Source organism: Moschus berezovskii, chromosome 2 (assembly GCF_049115385.1).
Source record: "Moschus berezovskii isolate FMDL1 chromosome 2, NW_MosBer_1.0, whole genome shotgun sequence".
In the NCBI taxonomy this organism is placed as follows: Eukaryota; Metazoa; Chordata; class Mammalia; order Artiodactyla; family Moschidae; genus Moschus; species Moschus berezovskii.
The window spans coordinates 4,462,335-4,485,368 of NC_142461.1; the positions used below are offsets into that span (position 1 = coordinate 4,462,335).

General features: G+C 40.8%; 1 protein-coding gene across 7 annotated transcripts in view; it reads right to left on the minus strand.

Annotated features, from left to right (window-relative positions):
* The window catches only part of EIF4G3 (eukaryotic translation initiation factor 4 gamma 3), a 370,046-nt gene that overhangs the window by 19,209 nt on the left and 327,803 nt on the right, over window positions 1-23,034 (minus strand). For 6 of the 7 annotated variants that reach the window (XM_088843307.1, XM_088843294.1, XM_088843302.1 and 3 more), the window contains 8 exons: window positions 22,697-22,829; window positions 19,549-19,643; window positions 17,287-17,380; window positions 16,126-16,243; window positions 14,465-14,685; window positions 12,034-12,152; window positions 7,956-8,128; window positions 977-1,102 (listed from right to left, as the gene is read on the minus strand). In XM_088843307.1, coding sequence (XP_088699433.1) covers window positions 977-1,102; window positions 7,956-8,128; window positions 12,034-12,152; window positions 14,465-14,685; window positions 16,126-16,243; window positions 17,287-17,380; window positions 19,549-19,643; window positions 22,697-22,829 — 1,079 coding nt within the window. The remainder of the gene's footprint in view (window positions 1-976; window positions 1,103-7,955; window positions 8,129-12,033; window positions 12,153-14,464; window positions 14,686-16,125; window positions 16,244-17,286; window positions 17,381-19,548; window positions 19,644-22,696; window positions 22,830-23,034) is intronic. The other variant, XM_088843296.1, reaches the window with a different exon arrangement.

The following is a 23,034-nucleotide window of genomic DNA, read 5'->3' on the forward strand; positions in this document are numbered from 1 at the left end:
ACCTCGGGTTTTTATGCCTCACTGAGAAGCAGGAAAGAGGCTTTACAATTCCTGGGTTTTGCCTTTTTCTCTGTTTCAGTGACAGAAGCAATGCAAAGATCAGTCTCACTTACTCTGTTTATGTAAGTTCCACTTTAAGCTGAAAGGAGAGAAGCACCTTAGGTAACAGGAAGGTGTGAAGCTTGCTTATGAAATATGTTTAAGAAAGGAAGCGTTTCTTTAGGATATGGATGAAACAGAAAGGAACCAATTCTCCCACAGTATAAATCAGTATTTCGCAAACTATGTTCTACAGTATATTAACAATTATTCCTCAAAAAAAGGATTCAACAGTCAATTAAGTGAAGCAATGCTGACTGAAACAAAGCTAAGTAATTTTTGTTTGCTGCTTTGTTTCCAGGACTCTCCTCAGCTTTGGTGGGCTGTCATACACTGTGTGGATCTCACAGGGACACACTAGCATGCAGGGTGTGGCTGTGTGCACAGTTTGGGAGAAATGCTAACATTTTAAAGAAGAGCTGGGGAAATACTTGCCTACACAACGTAGCAACAATTTCCCATTCCTGTCCAAAGTTAGGAATGCCTAACAGCTCAGTCTCTTTCAAAACAACCTGAGCACGTACCATGGAGGTGCCACAATCTGACAGGCTATCATGTGGAACTATAAATTCTTACAGCACTGGAGCAATGAGAGACATAAAAGCCAGATTAACATTAAGCTTCCAGGAGCAATCACTTTCCAATTACATGATTCTGAAGCCAGATCTAACGTTAATGAACCACAGGGCTATTATATCCCCATCACTTCTCTAATTTAGAAAAATGTAACATTTTTATACAGAAATTAGAAGTCTTAAAGAGCCACAGGCTGAGTGTCTCCAAAAGCACGAAAGCAACAGCACTAAGCTAAAAGCCAGCTGGTGAGCTCTGCCAGGTTACCCAGATATATACATCCAAAGAAACCAGCGCAACTTACGCGATGAGTTCTCTCATGGAGATTCCGCCTTCTTTTAACATGGGAGTCACCAGCTCAGCAAGGTACAACCAGATATGGGGAATATCAATGGCCATATCATCTGCCAATTCCAATGTTTCTGAAAAACTGGAAAAGAACAGAAAAAAATCCACATGCAAATGTAATTGGAAAGTTAAGATCAAATACATAGATCAAAAAACAGCCAGTCAACAAATACCCATTAAACAACTGCTATGTCTGGTACTGCTCTAGGCACCAAGTACACAAGCTTTTGCTCTCAAAGAGCTTGTATCATTGTGGGGAGGAAAACAAACAAACAAAAGCATATCTGCAGACAGGGTTAATTCTCTGAAGAACAGGACCTAAGGTACCAGGAAATCAGTAGAGGGTGACCAGAAATACCCCTGTACGGAAGTGACATCTGAAAAACTTCATGAAAACAAGGCAGTCTCCTGATGCTCTAGGGTAACAAGCTATTAATTTAATCCCAACTATAAAGAGTTCCCCATAGCTAAGCATCATATCCTCTGAGTTGGTCAGAAGCACCGACGGAAAACTTCGCGTAATACAGACCAGACACAAAGAGAAGAAAAGACAAAAATTCCTCCTTTGAGGAGCTTACAATGGGGAAGAAAGCTGGATGAATATACAAAAGAGCCTGACAACGTTACTACATAACATCATCATTATACACGTTACAAACTGCGCAACCTCTAAAGAAAAGCTGGTGGTTTTAGGCTTTCATGCTATGGAATATTTCTCAACGTGAAGTAACATGAATGTAATTTTTAAATATAAGATTTAGAAACATCAAATACAAAACATCAGCACAGTCTTATTTAGGCTGGAAATCATAGCTAATCATTTTAAGTATAAAAACATTTAAGTATCATTTTAAGTATAATTCAAGACTGTGTTAATCATTCCAACATAGAATATATTAAAAGGTACAAAAACAAAAGTGAATTTAACTATAGGAGACATATACATAATTATAAGGAAATACACATCATCAGAAGGAAAGGGTGACTGAATCAAGGGCAGGTGGTATCCTTTCAGGTCTCTGCATACATAAAAAAAGGTGTGCTTTTTCACTGCAATTCCAGTTTCTAGCCAGAGTGTGCCATTCTTTTTACCTACCTGAGAGAGCTACACATCACTAAAATATTTCACTTAAAAAGAGGTACCACTGCAAGGCAGGGTCACTTTTCTGAAGGTGTCATTTCAAAACAGTTGGCAGCTCAACCACATTATTTAACTCTGGGCTTCATGAATCCTGAATGGCAATTTTGTGACCTCACAGCTTGCAATTATTTGACACCAATTTTCTGTAAACAGACTCTTGACTGTTCGCTCATTATGTACACTTCCAACTTGGCTAATGTGCCAACGATGGAACATAATCTGGCCGGGCTCCAGGATTTCTAGATTAATTACGTGTAATGCCTCTTCATGTTTCATGGTTTAGTGGCATAAGTTTGTCTAATGAGCTCATGAGACAATTGCAGCAGTCTTGGTCTTGAAGCAGTGTGTCTAAACTGATCTTTTCATCTCATACTACAACTAAAAGATGCTCATCTTCCTGCCCCAGTTTTCTACTTGTTGATTAGTCAGTTTATGATGGTACAGTCTGCAGAACACCACTGATCAAATCCATACTGATGATAAAAAACACAGCTGGCTGAACACACGATATCTGAAGCAAAAGCTCGTAAGCGACTTACTTCTCTTCAAGTTTACTATTCCTAAATCCTTTTGTACGATTTTAAAAGAAAAACCCTACAGCCCCGTGTGCAGAAGCTGCTTGATGATTCTCTCTGTGTCTTTGGACTCTACTACTCAGCAGGCTATGGTTTTTCCCGTGGTCATGTGTGGATGTGAGAGTTGGACTGTGAAGAAAGCTGAGCGCTGAAGAATTGATGCTTTTGAACTGTGGTGCTGGAGAAGACTCTTGAGAGTCCCTTGGACTGCAAGGAGATCCAACCAGTCCATTCTAGAGGAAATCGATCCTGGGTGTTCATTGGAAGGACTGATGCTGAAGCTGAAACTCCAATACTTTGGCCACCTCATGCGAAGAGTTGATTCATTGGAAAAGACCCTGATGCTGGGAGGGATTGGGGGCAGGAGGAGAAGGGGACGACAGAGAATGAGATGGCTGGATGGCATCACCGACTCTGTGGACATGACTTTGAGTGAACTCCGGGAGTTTGTGGTAGGGAGGCCTGGCATGCTGTGATTTGTGGGGTCGCAAAGAGTCAGACACGACTAAGCGACCGAACTGAACTCAGCCTGTAACAATGCCTTGCCTAACATATGTTTTCTGCCGGCTGAATAAATGAAATAAAGCTATAGCACACCCACTAAACTGCACTTCTGGGAGGTCCACCAATGGGACTTCGAACATCCCTCACACCATTTCAACTACAGAAACTCTATTTTTACTTATTTTATATATTGTGATCCTAAAATTTAACTGAAGAAAGCAATACGTTATTAAAAGTTAGAAATATATTTTTTAATTTTGATTTTTTAATTCAGTAAAGTTCCGATCAGACATCTGCTAAAGGCAAAATAATCTACCATCACTGGAAATGATCTTGTCAGGCAGTATCTTCCACAATTTTGCATTATGATAACTTTAATAAAAATACAAATCTTGCTGTAGATAATCAAAGAAGAAATAGTGAAGATATCTCAAAATTAAACTGGTCTGGTATTATTATGCTGATCATTAGAGAATCTAACTACATGTAAAACAAAGAAATAAATAAAAAGATAAAGACCTTTCTTATATTCCAGTACCATTTTCAAAGGAATATCACAGAAAAAGACTACTACCTCACCTATGAGAGCAAATGGGGCCTTCACTTGTTAAGAAGCACCTCTACAATTTTGCATATGGCACTTAGTCTGCTTATCCACTTAAGCTCCAAACAGTGTCTTTAACCAAAGCAGAATTGCCTTAAGTGGCAAGAAAAGTTCCAAGAGTAGTCAAGGAAAAGACAAGAATTTCCTTCCCAACAAGCATCTCCAAAAGTAAAATATTAACATATCAAGGGCAAATGTTTTGGGTCTCTAGTCAACTCCAACTTCTGTCCTGCTTTTCACTTGCTTATTACATTTTCATTTGTTCATTACACTTTCAAAGAGATTCCAATTCCATGGTGAACAGTGAGCTACATTCAATTACTTTTACCAGACAGTTTTTAGAAGTTTCCTGAGGCCATGATATTAAATGGCTGTACCACACTATCTGAAATGAATCTGCCTACACAATAATGTGCTCACCTACCCACCTATCTGATTTGCATCATAGAGTATTTAGATCCAAGTCCTGAAAATTCCAAGGGGATGGGTTGATCTTGTGGAAATGTTTTATATACACCAACTACTATGCTCAGAGTTGATAAAACATCTTTTAAGGAAAACTGCAAAGGGCTGCTTTGTTTATAAACCACCTGACACAAAGAGGCTATCTGAAACATCTGTCTAGTCTATCTTACTATTCAAGTGGCAATGCATGCTTTGGGCAGCTGTAGGAGAAACCACAGATTAACACTTGGCTGATCAGGGCCCAGTAAACTTGGAGGTCTTCTTTTTTGTCTTCCAGAATCATCACTGGCTTGGGAAAGTAGGCAGAAACGGCTTTAATTGTTCAGAGAGCATTGTGCTAGTCACTCAGTTGTGTCCGACTATTTGCAACCCCCATGGACCATCAGGATCCTCTGTTCAAAGCATTTGCCAGGCAAGAATAGTGCAGTGGGTTGCCATTTCCTTCTCCAGAGGATCTTCCCAACCCAGGGATCAAACCTGGGGCTCCCGCATTGTAGACAGATGCTTTACTGTCTGAGCCACCAGCGAAGCCACAATAGCTCAGTTCAGTTCAGTCGCTCAGTTGTGTCCGACTCTCCGCGACCCCATGAATCACAGCACGCCAGGCCTCCCTGTCCAACACCAACTCCCAGAGTTCACCCAAACTCACGTCCACAGAGTCGGTGATGCCATCCAGCCATCTCATTCTCTGTCGTCCCCGTCTCCTCCTGCCCCCAACCTTTCCCAGCATCAGAGTCTTTTCCAGTGAGTCAACTCGTCACATGAGGTGGCCAAAGTATAGCAGTTCCAGCTTTAGCATCAGCCCTTCCAATGAACACCCAGGATCGATCTCCTTTAGAATGGACTGGTTGGATCTCCTTGCAGTCCAAGGGACTCTCAAGAGTCTTCTCCAGCACTACAGTTCAAAAGCATCAATTCTTCGGCCATCAGCTTTCTTCACAGTCCAACTCTCACATCCATACATGACCACGGGAAAAACCACTGCCTTGACTAGACGGACCTTGGTTGGCAAAGTAATGTCTCTGCTTTTTAATATACTATCTAGGTTGGTCATAACTTTCCTTCCAAGGAGTAAGCGTCTTTTAATTTCATGGCTGCAATCAGCATCTGCAGTTATTTTGGAGCCCCCAAAAATAAAATCTGACACTGTTTCCACTGTTTTTCCATCTATTTCCCATGAAGTGATGGGACCAGATGCCATGATCTTTGTTTTCTGAATGTTGAGCTTCAAGCCAACCTTTTCAGTCTCCTCTTTCACTTTCATCAAGAGGCTTTTGAGTTCCTCTTCCCTTTCTGCCATAAGGGTAGTGTCATCTGCATATCTGAGGTTATTGATATTTCTCCCAGCAATCTTCATTCCAGCTTGTGCTTCTTCCAGCCCAGCGTTCCTCATGATGTACTCTGCATATAAGTTAAATAAGCAAGGTGACAATATACAGCCTTGACGTACTCCTTTTGCTATTTGGAACCAGTCTGTTGTTCCATGTCCAGTTCTGACTGTTGCTTCCTGACCTGCATACAGGTTTCTCAAGAGGCAGGTCAGGTATGAGCTCAGAAGTTGGCATTTAAGCAGTATCAGCATCCAGAAAGCTGACCCTGATGCCCCCGTCACAATGCTGACTAAGGACAGAGATCTTTGGATTCTGGGACGAAAAGAGACAGAAGACAGGGCATTTCGGTGGCTCCAATGAAATGGCTTCTCTGGACAATATGATCTATTTACAACTTAGGTTTCAGAAGTAATTGGGAAACTATGATTCAATGTGCAAGAAGGCTCTTAGTGGATACTAACATGGGCATATCTCTTACTTTCCATCTTAGAAAAAATTGCCAGACCTTTCCATTTAGGAAGGAACAGGTATCCTCCTAGGGGTCTTGTCTAAGGATAGCCTGGTTAGGTCTAACCAAGTATCAGAAACCAGGCCTGAAGCTGCTGCATTATCACGAGCTGCAGAGGAAGCAGGGACAGAGAAAGCTGAAGTAGCTCCTGAGACACAGGTGTGTTCCCTTCTGGTCTACATGAAATGCGGTTGTGGTAGTGTGGCCGTCAGCCGCAACAGCACCACTGCCAAAGCAACTGTGGACACCATGTCTGGGCATGGTAATTTTTCCTCAGGAAAATGAAAATGTTTGAGATAGCCTGGAAACCAAGCTAGCACCTCACAAGTTCAATCAAGGCCAATGAAGCTAGAACATACTCTGTGAGGGCTTTTCAGGGACGAATCATCGTCTGAATATGCTTTGAAGAAAGACAGAAAATGGTAACTGGTAATCTAGCATTCTCATTTTCAAAATTTTCTGGTGAATACATCATAATATCTGGGCAAAAAGCAAATATTTATAAATTAACATAATAGTTATTAACTATAGTTCCAAGTTGGCTAGGGGCAGAACTCAATTTGTGAGGCTGTAAATACCCTCATTTGCTCTTATTTATACTGGTTGGCTACTGGAGTGAGGGGGGGGTCAAAGTTTCTTACTAAGTTAACTGAGTCAGATGGCCTTAATCTAGTCAAGTCACCGAATCAAGAGAAATCTAACTTATTGATGAAGTATACTTTTCTAACGGTTCTAGGAACAAATATACATCTTCTGGGACCCTGAGGAAAATGCCATTATCCCTCACAAAAATCAAATGAATAGTTATTCCTAGGTATATTCAACCCTGGCATTTAATACTTACACTACTCCAAGAGGTTGGCTGTATCTGAGAGATATATGGTGGCATTTCATTACGTGCATTTAATTTACAAGACCACAAAAAAGATCGGCACAAAAAGCGATTTCCAATGAGAAAGGTAATTTAAACAATGCAGAAGTCTTCCTGACATCCCACTCCCGGAGCACTCCCCCTGAGTATGAGATGGAAGGGTTACCCCATCTGACATTCATCCTATAGGTCTCAGTTCCTTTCCTCTCACAGAATGGGTACCTGTCAGCTCTGGCTGTGGTTCTGTGTTTATATTTGCATAACCTGGCTCCTAAAACAATTTTTTTTTTAAACCGTATGCAATTTCACTTTAAATATTGATTTTAAAACATAAGCCTGGCAAAGATTCTGTGATTGTACCACAAAGAACCTGATTCATACATGCATCTGTGGATGATCACAAAGATAACCAGATTCTGATCACACAGGATTTAACACAAGTGAAAGCCAAACTTCACCAGCTCAGCCGTCAAGAGAAATCATAATGAAACCAACCTGGAATAAACCTAATCATTGACAGCCTGGGAGTTACACATACTTCTACAGGGGTAGAATGGACAGACAAGCATTTCTTGGCCAAAATGAACTGTGGTTTAGTGAAAGGATGAAGCTTTTTCGGTTTAATTTCCCAGAATTTTTCTCACAAAGGAAAGCTTTTTTCTCAGGGTTTACATGTAGGCTGATGAGGAGCTCCGAGTTTCTTGGCAGTTAAGAGGGTCTCTGTTATCTGATTTGCATCATAATACGTGTCTATTTACAATTAGATACAGAAAATCAGAAAATAACCGCTAAGCCCTAGCACAATCAAATGCCATCATATCAACCAATACACATACTGTCAATATAATATACATCCACATGTTATGGCAGACACAATGTTAACCTATGGAAGCTGCTAAATAGTAACTGAATACTACTGTTGAGTAGGATACTGACCCTCTGAAAAAGTCCTGTTTGCTGAGCTTTTCTGAGTGCACCAGCTGATACAGTAACTGGCCCATGTGATCCCGGGTGATCTGGCTCCTTTCCAGGGTGGACTCCACTCCTGTCCTCACGAACACATGTTGCAGGCCCTGGGCGTTCAGCTCTTCCACACACTGCATGGCTTCCTGTTTAAAGAGCAAATAAAAGCTTACTCCAAAATAAGGATCGAATTGCCAGTGTTAAAATAAGTTTAAAAACATTTACTTATGACAAAATTGGTAGAAAAGAGCAAGACAGTTTTCATATATATATATATGAAAATAGTTAAACATTAATATAGTTCAGTAAAATGCAGGATAATATGGGCAATATTATTAGGCATATTTAAAAATAAAAGTGCATCTTTATAAGGCTAATGTGTTTAGGTTAACATCTTCTTAGAGATCACTCAAAAGACCAGAGCCAAAAATGTCTTTTTTTACATGACATGGATCTATATTATGATCATTTAGAAACTTGAAATGGTATATTATGAAATAATATTTAAACAGAAATTCATGTCATGATTCAAAGGCCTTAATAAGATAACTGAAGTAATTCTGTCTCAGTATGTAATATTTGCAAAATCTTCAAAGAAAAATGTCTTCCTTTTATAGTAAAGTTGACATGGTTAGCTGAAGTACTAGGAAGATCTTGGGATGTGGGGCGTGTAGACTGGTTCTTACCACTGGATGATCAGGCTAGGTCAGTATCTCTGTTCTGGACAATAAAAGCCTGGCAGCAGGGTCACTGGATCACAATACAGCAGTGCGCCTCCCTGCCCTCAGCTACCTCCATTTGTGTGAGTCCAAAATCCTGTGATTCAATATCTGACGAGAGCAGTTCTTGAGAGGCGGAAGATGCACGTGAGAAGGGCAGCCTCCTGACAGAAGCAGTGAGCAAGGCAGGTCTAGGTGTCCTCACCACTGTTTATCTCCCCTCTGTTAAGTTATTTAATACCTCTTTCCATGTCAACTTTTTATCTCAAATATTTTCAAAATATAAAGAAATTAAAGAGTAATAAAATGTACACCAACATACCTTTACTGCAATTTAATCAATTGCTGGTTTTCTTATATATGTATCTAAGAAATTCAACATTCACACAGTAACATCAACTAAATATCTGATATATAGTACATACTGGAATTTCCACAACTGTCCCCAAATGTCCAACATAGCCTTTTCGTTGTTCTAGGATCCAACTGAAAACCCAATGCCACATGTCATGATGTCTCTTTACTCTTTGTTTTTGGCCGTGCTGCTCAGCTTGCAGGATCTTAGCTCCCCAGCTAGCGATCAGACCCTGGGTCCTAGCAGTGAAAGCGCCAAGTTCCAAACACTGAACCGTCAAGGAATTCTCTCTTTAGATTCCTTTAATATAAGTCAATCTTTTCTCTCTTCCTTGTGTTTTCATGACAGTGGCACTTTTAAGACAACTGTCACGTAAAACTGTTTCTTACATACACTTTTACCCAATCAATCTGTCTGTTTCCAGCCCCATCTGCACCTCACGCACATTCATCGAATGCCAAGTAAGTCACGACCCATCCTTCCAGCTTCCAGAATGGTGCTGCTTTCTACAGCTTATGCTCTTTATCCTTGTGGGGTTTTGCCTCATTTTAAGCCTGTCATCATCATTATAAAGCCTTTTCAGGAGAGAGTATAGTACTCAATGCTCAATATTATACCTGAAGTGGTTGTCTTCCAATGAGAATTTTAGTCACTGCATCTGCATACTGGGCCAACTAACTATATCATGGAACTACTAATGCGAAGCTTCTAAGTTCACAGCAGTTCATAATCTTACCCTTCTCCCTAGTTTCTAATGTTCTGTTTCTTGTTTTTGACCTCTAACCTGAAATGACACCTCCTAGAATCCCTGTGACTGCCCAATCCCTGGTTATCGTACCATCTAATATTACTCCTTATAGCTGAAACACTTTCTTTTTGTAGAAGTTGCTTATTTAGTTATTACCTATTTTTAGGACAGCTTTGTCTGTATCACCCACTAGAACATAAGCTCTGTAAAAGACCCATAAAAAGATTATGTTGTTCACTACACATACTACAATATCTACAGGAAGTATTCCTTAAAATGGGCTTCCCAGGTAGTTCAGCTGGTAAAGAACTCGTCTGCAACGCAGGAAACTCTGTTTCGATTCCTGGTTTGGGAAGATCCCCTGGAGAAGGGATAGGCTACCCACTCCAGTATTCTTGGGCTTCCCTAGTGGCTCAGACAGTAAAGAATCTGCCTGCCACGTGGGAGACCTGGGTTCAATCCTTGGGTTGGGAAGATCCCCTGGAGGAGGGCACAGCAACTCACTCCAGTATTCTTGCTGGGAGAATCCCCATGGACAAAGGAGCCCAGTGGGCTACAGTCCATGGGGTCACAACGAGTTGGACACAACTGAGCAAATAACACACACGCATCCATTCCTTAATGTGGGCAACACATTTCAGGTGCTCAGCATGTGGATCTCACAGAGGCTAAAAACACAAGTTGCGGAGTCAGACAAGCGTGTCTGAACCCTGGTTCTGCCACTTACTTGCTATCGTGTGAGTTCAGGAATGTTACTTAATCTCTCAGCTTTGACCTCCTACCACAAGATTACTGTGAGGACTGCATATAATATATATAAGCACTTGGCATATTGCCAAACACAAAACAACGGCTCAATAAATATTCATTTGTATTTGACTGTTAAGTATAGCACCTATTAAAATGTTAGGGAAAAATCTTCCTTAGAATGAGCTCTGCAATAAGCCTTTAGCATGACATACCAATACGCAAAAGGTAGGAAGAAAAAGTAGAGCTTCTGCTCTGAAGCTAGAAGCTTGGATTTGAATCCTGAGTCTGCCATTTATCCGACAGAAATGAGTATGACCTAGAGCAAGTTACATTATACCTTTGCACCTCAGCTTTCTTTTCTATTGTCCATTTTATTTTATTTTAATTAGAGGATAATTACTTGACAAAACTGTGATGGCTTCTGCCATACATCAACATGAATCAGCCACAGATATACATATGCCCCCTCCTCTTGCACCTCGAGCTGTGCTAGGGGCTTCCCTGGTGGTTCAGATAGTTTAAAAAAAAAAAAAAAAAGCTGTGCTGCCATTTTCCAGGAATCTAACAAATCACAATATATGAAGTCTGTTCTTTGGATTATTTCCAGCTAGTGTTCTTATTCTTGCTGCATTTTCAAGAGGTTCTGAAAAGTACTCGAACTTGCTCAGGAGCAAAAGCTTCCTATTTCTAAATTTTGGACAATTTCGGTAAGCTTTTACTGAAGCAAAAGTAGTTAACGTATCTGACAAATAATTTTAACAGATGAGCCTTTGATGACCCCAGATCCCTAAACCAGGTCCCATTATATGATCTCTCCTGAGATCCTACAGGTCTCCTAGCATTTATTTTAACTAGAACTGAACACTTTGTGGACTTTATCTGTTCATGATCTGTCTCTAGCTTAAGACTACAAGGCTCATGAAGTCAGGCAGTATGTGTATCTTACTCACTGCTATCTTAAAATGAAGATCAAGGAGAAGATTAAGGTTAAAGAAGGGCAAACTGAAAGCTACATCTTGAGATGTGTCACTTAGGCTGTCTGATCCTGGCACATGACTCTTTTGTGCCTCAGTTTTTCCACTTATGAAGTAAAGAAAAAGTGATGTCAGCTGTACTTTAAAGTTACTATGAGAATGTTGATAAAATGACAGGTAATATAAGGAGCCAGGAATTCCTCATAACGATAATGTGTTGTTTTTGTTGATTAATATCAAAGTAAATTTGGTTATTCGGCAGTGGGAATGGACTGACACCCGCTCTCCCTTCCTGACAGCTGATCCTGTGAACTACAGTATCAATATAAAGAAGCACACTCGGCAGGAATGTATCGTTGGTGCCGACTGAACCGTGCGGGTCTGGGATTGCTCACTATAGGTCTCATCAGTTCACAATACCTGATCTAGACCAGAACCAAGTCACACTGTCTCCCATCACAGGCCTTTCTGCGCCGTTGCTTTCTTTTTAAAAATTTTCGTTTACCTTAAAATCATTAATGTGTAGAAACTCATCAATGATAGATTTGGACTTCCTCTCCATCTCTTCCTCTGACAACGCAGGCTTGTCAGAGGCTGATGTTGCTGGAATTTCTGGTTTCGTCACTAGTGAGGATAAAAAAGCGAGAAAGGAAAAATGACAAAAATTATCATTAAAATGGTAGAATTATGGTTGATAATATTTGTGTGCTATTACATTGTTTTCTTTCAGTAAAGGCATTAAAACAGATACAAATTTGACAAAGCAACCCACATGACAGTAGAATACAGAAACATTATTTTAGAATACACACATACTAGATAACTTCATAATCCACAACAGCTACAAGGGATTGAGATATTGATAAATTTTTATAATCAGCACTTGTTTCTTTTAAAAAATCAAGATATAGTTGATTTACCGTATTATTTACAGTATTATATTAGTTTCAGGTATACAACATGATGACTGAACATTTTTCTAGAGTATACTCCATCTCCTTCCTGTATTTTGATTGCTCTCCACTGCTTCGATGATGGAGGGCACATGAGGCCCGCTCAATCGCACACAGAGCTGCAGCCACACTGGCTTTGGCAGTCGCTTGAATACGCCGGGGTTCCACCAACGGATACTTTGCTCATGGTGCTCCCCCTATACGGAATGCTCTCTCTCTCTGCCCCTTGCCTGTCCCTCCCTGCAAACCTGTTTTAACTCCTTTCCTTCAGGCCCGAGGGAAGCCTTCTCTAACACCACCCCCCCCCCCCCCCCGTGTCTGTTAAGTAAGTACTCGCTTGTAACTATGTTTCTTTCATGGCATTTTTCTCATTTTGTGCTTCTATACTGTCGTGGTCCCTGTGAGGGTTGGAAAAGAATTTCCAGACATGAGGCAGGAGAGGAGAATAAAGTTTATTAGAGCGGGATTCGTTGTTAGAACAGCGGGCCAGCTCAAGGAAGAACTGACCTTGAACAGTGGTCCTTAGTCCACTTTTATACCCAGGGTATAAGGAGTGGGCTAGGGGTCTTGTGGGTCATTTGCTGATTGGATGAGGCACGTATCCTGGGTGAGGGAAGAGTAAGGCAGGTAACTTCTCCCTATGGGGTAGGAGGGGAGACGGGCTATACTGCTCAGGAGGACCTGAAATCCGTTAATAGTTACAACATGCAGGAGGGAAGGACACTAAGGGTCTGGTTTTCTCGTTCCTTCATTCCAAGACCTTCCTTGGTTTTATCTGCTCTTTCGATCCTTGGTTCACCACATGTATCATCTTTCATGGGGTTATTTGATAAACTTCTTCACCCAGGAGACAGAAGACCATGAGCAGGGACTGGTGCCCAGAAGTCACTAGGTGCTCAGGTGCGTGTGGCAAATGAACAAATGACCCAGACAATAAATGTGCAGAGGGCAGCTGTGCTACGTTATCTACTACACATCAGATGTTTTTCATACCCTATCTTGTTAGGTTCCCAAACCACCTAGCATGGAGAAGAAAGCCACACGTCCTTAAAACTGAAAGATCTGAAGTCTTCATCAGTTGGGAAAAGACATTTCAATTTGCCTGTGAAATCCATTTAGAAACTACAGTTATAAAACAACCAGTATTACTTCAGGATTAAGATTTAAAACTTTTACATCACTGTCATTATCATCATTAAGACATCTAATACCTTTTTGCAAACTTTGTATTTACCAGGTTAATGTTCAAAGTATTTACATGTATTATCACTTTTAACCTTTACAATAACTCTACAGAATTAGTACACTTATTATCCCCTTATAAGAGATGAGGAAACTGAAAATCAGATAGGTTAAACACATAAGGCAGTTTTTACAGCACTAGCTGAGTTGGTCCTCCAAGCACACACATGCTCAACATGTACAAAACCCACAGAGGTTCCAAGATGAAGGCAATAAAAGACCATCTGATACTTTTTCTTTGGTTGGCCCTGTGGTGGCGCAACAGTTTCAGGATTTTCACACATGTGAGGGGCTGTACAAAGGATACTTTAGAGAAGGGAGGCTACCCACTCCAGTATTCTGGCCTAGAGAATTTCATGCATGGGGTTGCAGAGAGTCACACAGGACTGAGTGACTTTCACTTTCACTTTTCACAAAGGATACACACTCTAATGCACATGGGGGTACAATTTAGGGACCTTGGAAGAAACTCATATTGCTCAAGATACAGCAAAAGGACCTCATCTTCATCATTTTTAATAGTGAAAGGGGAACATTTACAAACTGCTGAACAATGGAATACCTGGGGAATGAGAACCGTAAGATTAGGAAGATATCCTCTAACTTTTAAAGCACCGGCTCGTGTGCTGTTAACATGCATTGATTCTGAAAATCTACTCGGGCACAAAGTCTCCGTGTACTTTTCCCTCCCAAATTTAAGGCCCAGTCTTCACCTGCATCTGTTCATACAGAGTCCCTCACCTGGCTCCCTGGCTCTGCTTCGCTCAGCCTCAGCGCCGCTCCTCCCCATGTCCATGCCTCCTGTGAGCTGCTTCACGGTCTCCAGCATCTCTCTCCGCTGTTCTTCCTGAGACTGATTGTCTAACAGGTCTTTACTGCTGCCGCCCCTCATGAAAGTGTTCGGCCGAGCTGCTGTAGACGGAAGGGGCTTGTCATTCTTCTCCCTGCCCATGCTTCCGCGACTTAAAAGACAAAACGACACTTTTCAAAATAAAGACCACCTGCATTCCCTCTGTATTCAAATTATTAAAAAAATTAAGACTTTCTAAAAGTATGCTGGAGAACTTTTCACAGATAACTTTAGATGTGTGAGGCACCAATTACACGCCAAAGTGTAATTATTTACATAAACAAGTAAAATCAGTGCTTTAATGAGATTAAGATGTGCCTTAGCTTTTCCTTAAATGTTAAAGGGATATCACTTGAAAATTTTAAATGCCAATGGCAATTCCTTGTCCTTGTTCAAATTTTAAAAAATCTTTTAAGAAGAAAGACAGTGATGAGTGTATGAGCTAAGTGAGTGAAAGGGAAACAGAGTACCAAAATAATATGGTTTCATCGTCTTACAAACTTTACGATGATATTTATTCAGATATTTCAAATACATGGAAAATATTTGAGGACCAAGTCGTGGAAAGTTTTTGAATAGCCCAAATCACACACTACTTTCATTTTAGGAGAGAATCTTCCTGTGTTCCTACTCTTCTCTCAGACAGTTCTAACCAGCAGGGCAAATAGGTGCTCAGCCCAAGACAGATGAGCAACGGTGAATTTAAAATGAGAAAAGGAAGACCGAGAGGCATGACCACGGTCTAACCACTGTGCAGTAAGAGACACGGTCCTCAAAAAGCACAGCCATCGGGGGACATTTACAGCAGGGCAAAGAGCCTCAAACACCTCAGTAGCACAACTGAGGCTCAATGACAATCCAGGTTATCATTTCAAAGTTCACCTATGCTGTATCTTGTTTCAGAAGCCAAAGGAATAGTAATACATCTTAGAAAACCCACCTAGTTACATTAATTTATGATAACAAAAAGCAAAGTTTGAGAGGTTAAAGAAACTCAGTTCCAAAAGCGCTTACATCAAAACATTCTATTCTGTCACTATACTACAGGCTCTCATCCACGCTGTGAACTAGCCAACGGAACACCGGACTGTACGAACCCCACAAAAATGAAAGCAGAAAGAGCAGAATACAGAGAGTGAAAAATACAAGACAACCTCAAATACAACTCCAAGAACAGTGGGACAGAGAAATATATGGGCAGCCGGCCATGGCCTTTAACTCAGCTTGAGGGCCACAGCCTGGGGGTGCTGGTTATTCTAGAGCACCCTGTAGCCTTACCTTGGAGAGTCCTAACACACACTCCCAGGGCTCTTTGGGTGGGCCCTGCTTTCTGAGTGGAGCAAGCTAGCTATTGGATACTTGTCAGATAACTTGCCCTTCCCTTCTACCTCATCTAAACTCTGTAACTTCCTTATCTTAGAGGAAATCACCTTTAGTGATGAAAGGAATCTACCCATAGGGATTATCATCAGAGAGAGAGTGAGTGAGTGTGTTGTATCAGCCAGCCAGCCTGACAAGCAGGTCAGTCTTTATTAATGTGCAGACTGCTTACCTAGTTAAGGTTCGCCGGGAATCAAACTCTAGAGGTGTGGATGACGTAGGCCCTGCAGGTGCTGGAGGTTGCAAAGCAGAGAATCTGTTTAAACTGGAAGCACTTGATCTTAAGGCATCTATAGATATTAAGGAGTGAGAAAAAAATACAAATCACATGACTAAAATGCAGCTTCTAATGGATCTGCCTTCGTGGGGAAAGGCCTGAGGCTAGGCATTTCTAACGAGCCTAACCAGCTGATGCCAATCTCCTGGTCCACAGACCATACTGTTAGAAGTACAGTGTTAGAAAGATTTTGCATGCAAAAAAGAATTTAGAAATATTCATTCATTACAACTATTTGCTCCTTTAAAAATATAACTAAATTATCCTAAGTAGGGCCCACTCCAGTGTTCTTGCCTGGAGAATCCCAGGGAAGGGGGAGCCCGGTGGGCTTCCGTCTATGGGGTCACACAGAGTCGGACAAGACTGAAGTGACTTAGCAGGAGGAGCAGCAGCAGCAGCAGGGCAAGGGAATGGTAAGTAGGGGAAGAAAGAAGGCAACCGAAACCAAAAGAAAATATTTCACTTAAAAAATGCTGTGATGTCACTTATGTAAAAGTATGGATGTGAGTTTAAGTGAACAATTTAATTTAAAAGAAAAAAGGTCAAAATTATGTAATAGAAGGGAAATATAGGAAGGAGGTTAACTATGAAGTTTAAATTGTTATGATCCAAGTATGTCAGTCCTAAAGTCAAATCTCTCAAAATCTACTTCTGACATAGATTTTGAAAAATATTTTAATCTAATTCTTTTTTCTTTCACACCACTCAAAAGTTAAATGCTTCTGGGTAATAATATTATTTTTCTCAGCAATATGAGTTTCCATTTTAATTTGGAGTCCCAGTAACTTTTCTTATTCAATTTGTAAAAAGCAACAAAACGACAAAGGAATCAAACATTAAAATTTTAAGTAGTCTTTGAATTACACAAACAAACAAACTTGTTTTAAATATGCAAAATACCGAAGGACCCATACTGAGGGGGAAACCCTCAATTATGTTAAGAGTGGGACACCAATAAATCTAGGCAGGATTAGTTTATAGATCTTGCACTAAAACGTACGCTTGTGAAGCAACCGCAGAACGCCAGCCTCCGGAGAAAGGACACTCCACACTCACCGGTCTCGCTCGCCTTTGCTCCACCGCTGCTGCCTTTTCCCCAGCTGCCCAGCTGCGCTTTAGGCACCAGCTGAATTTTTTCATCAATTGTGGGCTGCAATGTAAGGGATCACAAAGTCAACAGTATGAACTATTCTAGAGGAATAGTTTATCTTCTCTTTTTTCCCCCAGTGAAATAAAATCAATTTCAGCAACAAAATTTTGCTTGGAATGCCCATATGTGAAACATCAGTTGGAGCTGTTCCCATTAAACTGGGATTCCTCTGGCCCTTGAAAGAACTCTTTGGAATTCAGTGTCTACAAAATACAGCTAGAAACCACTGGCCTGGAGAATGCATTCATATCCTCAAAGTTGGTATGCCAATTTGCTAAGCAGTTTCTAATGACTTCCCTCTTACAATGCCCAGTGATTTTAAAATGGAAGAAAAAAAAGGAATATACAAATATTACAAAATTAACTCATTAATCTTTTCAAGTGACTGTCAGGAAACAGGTCAAAAGACCCAAAGATTTCACATTTTAGCAAAGCCTAAAATAGGTTGGGGCAGGGAAGGAGAGGTGAGATAGGCGCATGGTTCAGTGAAGGCAAACAAGAGAAAAGAGAGGAACACGTTAGACAGGGAGTTAAGAGTGTCTGATATCTCTCAGATTTAACTCCCCCAGCACAACGTCAGCCCAAGTGCAGAGAGTACCGCATAAAACGCACACAACACAAATGCTGCAAGGCAGATCCTCACAACATAGGCACTACTGTGTTCCCAGTGCTGCTTGCTATATGCAGTTAATAGCTAACAGTGAACCTCCTTAATGGTCTTGAGCTTTTAGTATTTATATAGAGTACCAACAGTATAACTATCTGAATACACACATTTATTTTAATTTATATATTTTTTAAAATATTAAGGAAATAATGTTGTAGGCTTAACACCAACAATTCCTTTTTATAGTGCCCATGCAGAGAAACAATATTTTAAAACACAGACAAATGATTTTAGTTAAAACTGTCTCTTGCTGGAAATGGAAGTGGATGGGAATCAAGTTGTATTCAGCAATGGAATTCCTTCTTTGGGACATAAACAACTGGAAGAATGTACCAGAGTCTTAGAAAACAGGATCCTAGCTGATACATCAAGAGAGATCCAGAGAGGGAATGCTCCATCCTGAAGCAACGCTTTGACAAAACTGTAAGGATGCAAACAACACAGCTCATCTTCTATTTGATATCTTCATCGTGAGCTTTAGACTGTCTTTAGTAACCTCCTGGCAGGCTGCCAATTTCAGATCTATGGAAAGTGTATTACAAGCAAGGATCAAACCACACTTGCAAGTGGTTTGCAAAACCCAGTGGGCTGTGGAAGTTTCCACTTTTACAAAATGTAATTCCACTTTCTCTATGTTCTCCAAGGTTCTCTTCACTCTTACATATAGTGATCAACTTCTACTGCTGAAAACATCTGCCAGGAGAAAATTCTTTCCTCTTACTGCCCATAGACTCTCAAGAAAAGGAAGTAGGGCCCAGTAAATCTTTATCACAGAATAATTTCTGGTAGGTCTTCTGTGATTTCTTTTATGCCTCAGATACAGCAAACCATTCATTCCTTTCATGGTCAAACTTAAAGAGGCACTTTCTCCTTCCTTAGAGCTAAAGATACAATGTATAAAAGCTTGCAATTTACTATGGCTTCTCAAGAACTTTTGTTATCATCTCTCTTATACTAAGTATCTCACACCTTTAAGAATTAACCTAGTCAATTTAATAAGCCTTCAGTTCAGTTCAGTTCAGTTGCTCAGTCGTGTCCGACTCTTTGCGACCCCATGAATCACAGCACGCCAGGCCTCCCTGTCCATCACTAACTCCTGGAGTTCACTCAAACTCATGTCCATCGAGTCGGTGATGCCACCCAGCCATCTCATTCTCTGTCGTCCCCTTCTCCTCCCGCCCCCAATCCCTCCCAGCATCAGAGTCTTTTCCAGTGAGTCAACTCTTCGCATGAGGTGGCCAAAGTATCGGAGTTTCAGCTTTAGCATCAGTCCTTCCAATGAACACCCAGTAAACCTAACTAATCTAGTCATTCTTAGTTAACATACAAATCAAAAGGACTAATTCCAGGACAACTAAGTAAGGCTGCCCTGAAGAAATGCATCAGCAATAAAAAAACAACTACCCAGTAAAATATGTAACATGGCTATTTTAAGTGAGAAGTAATTTTGAGAGTCATGTTTTTGAGACTATTTGAAGTTGTTCTTAAATGTCACACTCACCTTAGTGATTTTCAGAAATTTTGAGGGGTCCAATACCCGACTATTCTTGGCCCCTTGAACAGTATTCCACCCACTTTCATCCACTCTCTGGACACCTACAGGAAAAACAGAGTGAACCAGACTCTCATCTGTCTCAAATCAGTTTCACAATGAAAGAGTGAAGCAATCTTTTCAACTCAGAAGCTCCAAATTTCAGCTCAAATCAAAACCAAGGAAAAAGACAAAAGAAACTGTGAAAGCACTGCTGACGGTCTCCTTCCCATCCACAACATGAAAATTTCAAGTAGAAGCACTCTATTGGTACCCAGCTCTTATAAAACTTTACTGACCTGGAAGAAACCAACTCATAGAAATGAATGATTTAGTGCTAGACTAATTCTCCCTAAAGTGAAAGTGAAGTTGCTCGGTCGTGTCCGACTCTTTGCGACCCCGTGGACTGTAGCTCACCAGGCTCCTCCGTCCATGGGATTCTCCAGGCAAGAATACTGGAGTGGGTTGCCATTTCTTTCTCCAGGGGATCTTCCAAACCCAGGGATCGAACCCAGGTCTCCTGCACTGCAGGCAGACGCTTTAACCTCTGAGCCACCAGGGAAGCAAAGAAGTCTCCCTAAGGGAGGGCCAAATCTAATGTGCATAGAGTTAATGATGAGAATACTTTGGGAGAAATAAGATGGAAATAATGTATTCCAAAGTTTATTTCACTTAATGATGTTATAAGACACACTATGTATGGTTTGATCATTCCCTTAAAACCTGCTTCTTCAAAGTTTCAGGCACTGAGAGGCAGAAAACCTTGACTCCTCTTTCTCACACGTTGCACTTAATCTGTCAGCAAATCTTGTCAGTTCAACCTTTTCAATATATTGAGCATCTAGCCCCCTTCTGACCATTACTAACACTACAAATTTGGTTAAGCCAGCAATAAGCCTCAACTGATATAAAAATATCATCACTGGCTTCCTGCTTTCATCCTCATCATTTAGCATCACGGCGTGTGGCCCTAGTAAATTATGAGTCAGGTCTCGTCACTTTTTTGCTCAAAACACTTCCGTTATCTATTTCATTGTGAGTAAAAGACAGACTCCTTATAAATGGTTTATCTGCTCTAAGTAATCTGGCCCCTGCCTCTCAGACCCCATGTCCAACCACTCTCCCCCCATAACCTTTGCAGTAGCCACACTGACCTTTTTGCTGATGCTTGGAAAGGCTGCTTTAGGGCATCTGTATTTACTATCCCCTTTTCCTAAAACCCACTTTCCCAGATACCCACATGACTTAACTCTTTCCCTTACACTTCATTCAGTCTGCTCAAACAACACCAACTTAGTTAAACAGGCTTCCCAATCTTCCGAGTATGAAACTACAACCTCTGCTCATCAAACCTCGCACTCCTACTCCTTCCCTGTTTCAGTTCTTCTACGGAACACACCTGACAAACGTATCTGCTCCCTCTGTCCCCCTAAGACGTGCACTGCAGGAGGCGATGGACTTTGTCTCTCTCGTTGCGAGACAAGCACTCAAATATCTACTGAATGGAAGGCCACCGCACTGCCTGTCCTGAAGCCTTCTCAACCCCACATGCTTCTTGACTCCCCCTGCTCAGTGATCTTAACGACCGTGAACACGCTGGATTATTCCTTGTTCCTGTGAAGCGGTGGAGTCCTCTCTCAGAACTTCACTATGAGGATACAGTGTGTCTGATAAATAACAGGTCATAGCTACTGAATATTTAGTAGGTGTCAGTTGCTATGCTGAACACTTTATCTATCTCATTTCAGCCTCACACAAATCCTAGATACTATTATTATTCGGTCAATTTTACAGATTAAGTGACTTGTGCAAGGTCACGCAGCTAGGATGCAGGAGAGCTGAAACTCACACCAAGACAGTTTGGCTCCAGAGTCTATGCCCTCAACCTCTATACTAATATGACCCGGTCACCATCTGAGCACTTGAGCATTCCCATTTGGATGCCATCTCAGAAGAAACAAACTTATAAGAAAAATGATCATTTCCTTTCCTTTCTGAAAAAAGTTTCCTCTTTCAATGTTCCGAAACTGAGTCAACAGAATCTTCTATTTTCTCAGGTGTAAAATGCTTACTATTTCAACCTTTTTTTTTTTTTCTGTTTCTTTTTATTTTCATCACTATCAAGTTTTAACCTCCTTCCACATAGGATTTCAACTGACAACAACATTTCTGAGTTTGGTATACCCTTTGATTCATCACGTGACAAGCAATGTTGTCATTGCTGTTCAGTTGCTAAGTTGTGTCTGACTCGGTGTGAACCCACGGACTTACATTGCGCTACGCTTCCCTGTCCTTCACTATCTCCCAGAGTTTGCTCAAACTCATGTCTATTGAGTCGGTGATGCCATCCAACCATCTCATCCTCTGCCACCCCCTTCTCCTCCTGCCCTCAATCTTTCCCAGCATCAGGGTCTTTTCCAGTGAGCAACAGACTCATTTTAATCCTGTATATCCAGCCTGTCATTACTCCTTTGCTCCTTAATGTCAGTTCAAGCCCAAAGTTCCTAATTTGGATCCATTCTTCTCGACATTTTTTCAATCCTTCTGAACACGTAAATTTTACTCTCATCAGGCTTATTTATTCCTCTTTACAGTATATATTTATTTGAGTTTCATGACTATAATTTTTCCATCCCTTCCAAATATTGGCCATCTACCAATGCCCAGTTCAAGTGCCCCTTTCCTCCAGGTTGCTATCCCGCCTTTTCTGAATTTTAACAGCCTTAGTGGAGAATACATTCCATAACTGATAGTCTCTTCCGTTTGCTTGAAAACATTCCCTTTACTGGTTCTGGCTTCCAGAGGGAAGGAGCTGTACCTTCTACTTCTTTTTATATCCCTCACCTATACTGAGTATACAGAAGATGCTCAATAAAGTCTTGTTGATTACTGACTTGAGTAGTCAAGGAAATAATATGTACTTCCCACATTCTCTGTTTTCACACAACAACCAGTCTCACTTACCAATTTCACAACTCACCAGCTTCACTTACCAATCACCATTCTGTTCTCTGGGTCAGTCTTTCTGTTCTCATTTCACATCTAAACATAGAATTCTTAACCTATTCATCCCTCAAGCTCCCAAGTTCTCTAACTCCCGGTAGACTCCACCCCTCACCTGGTCTTCTCTTCTCTTTGGTCATGAGTTGCTGGACCTTCCTCTGCTCTTCCTGTTCTTCTATTTTAGCTTCTTTGTGAATCTGTTCAATAGTCTTAGGCCCCTGATCTGCTCGTCGTGATACCCAATTACACTATAAAAGGAGAAAATCAGGATGTCAGCCAGATAACTAAAAATAAAAAGGAAACTTTAGAAAAATCTATTTTATACTTTCACTGGTAGAAAAGCATAACATACATATAAAATCTAGTACTATGGCAGTTTTTCAACCGTTTTACAGATGACACTATATGCAGTTTAGATGTTAGTGCTAAATATTTAAATCTTTCTCAATCCAC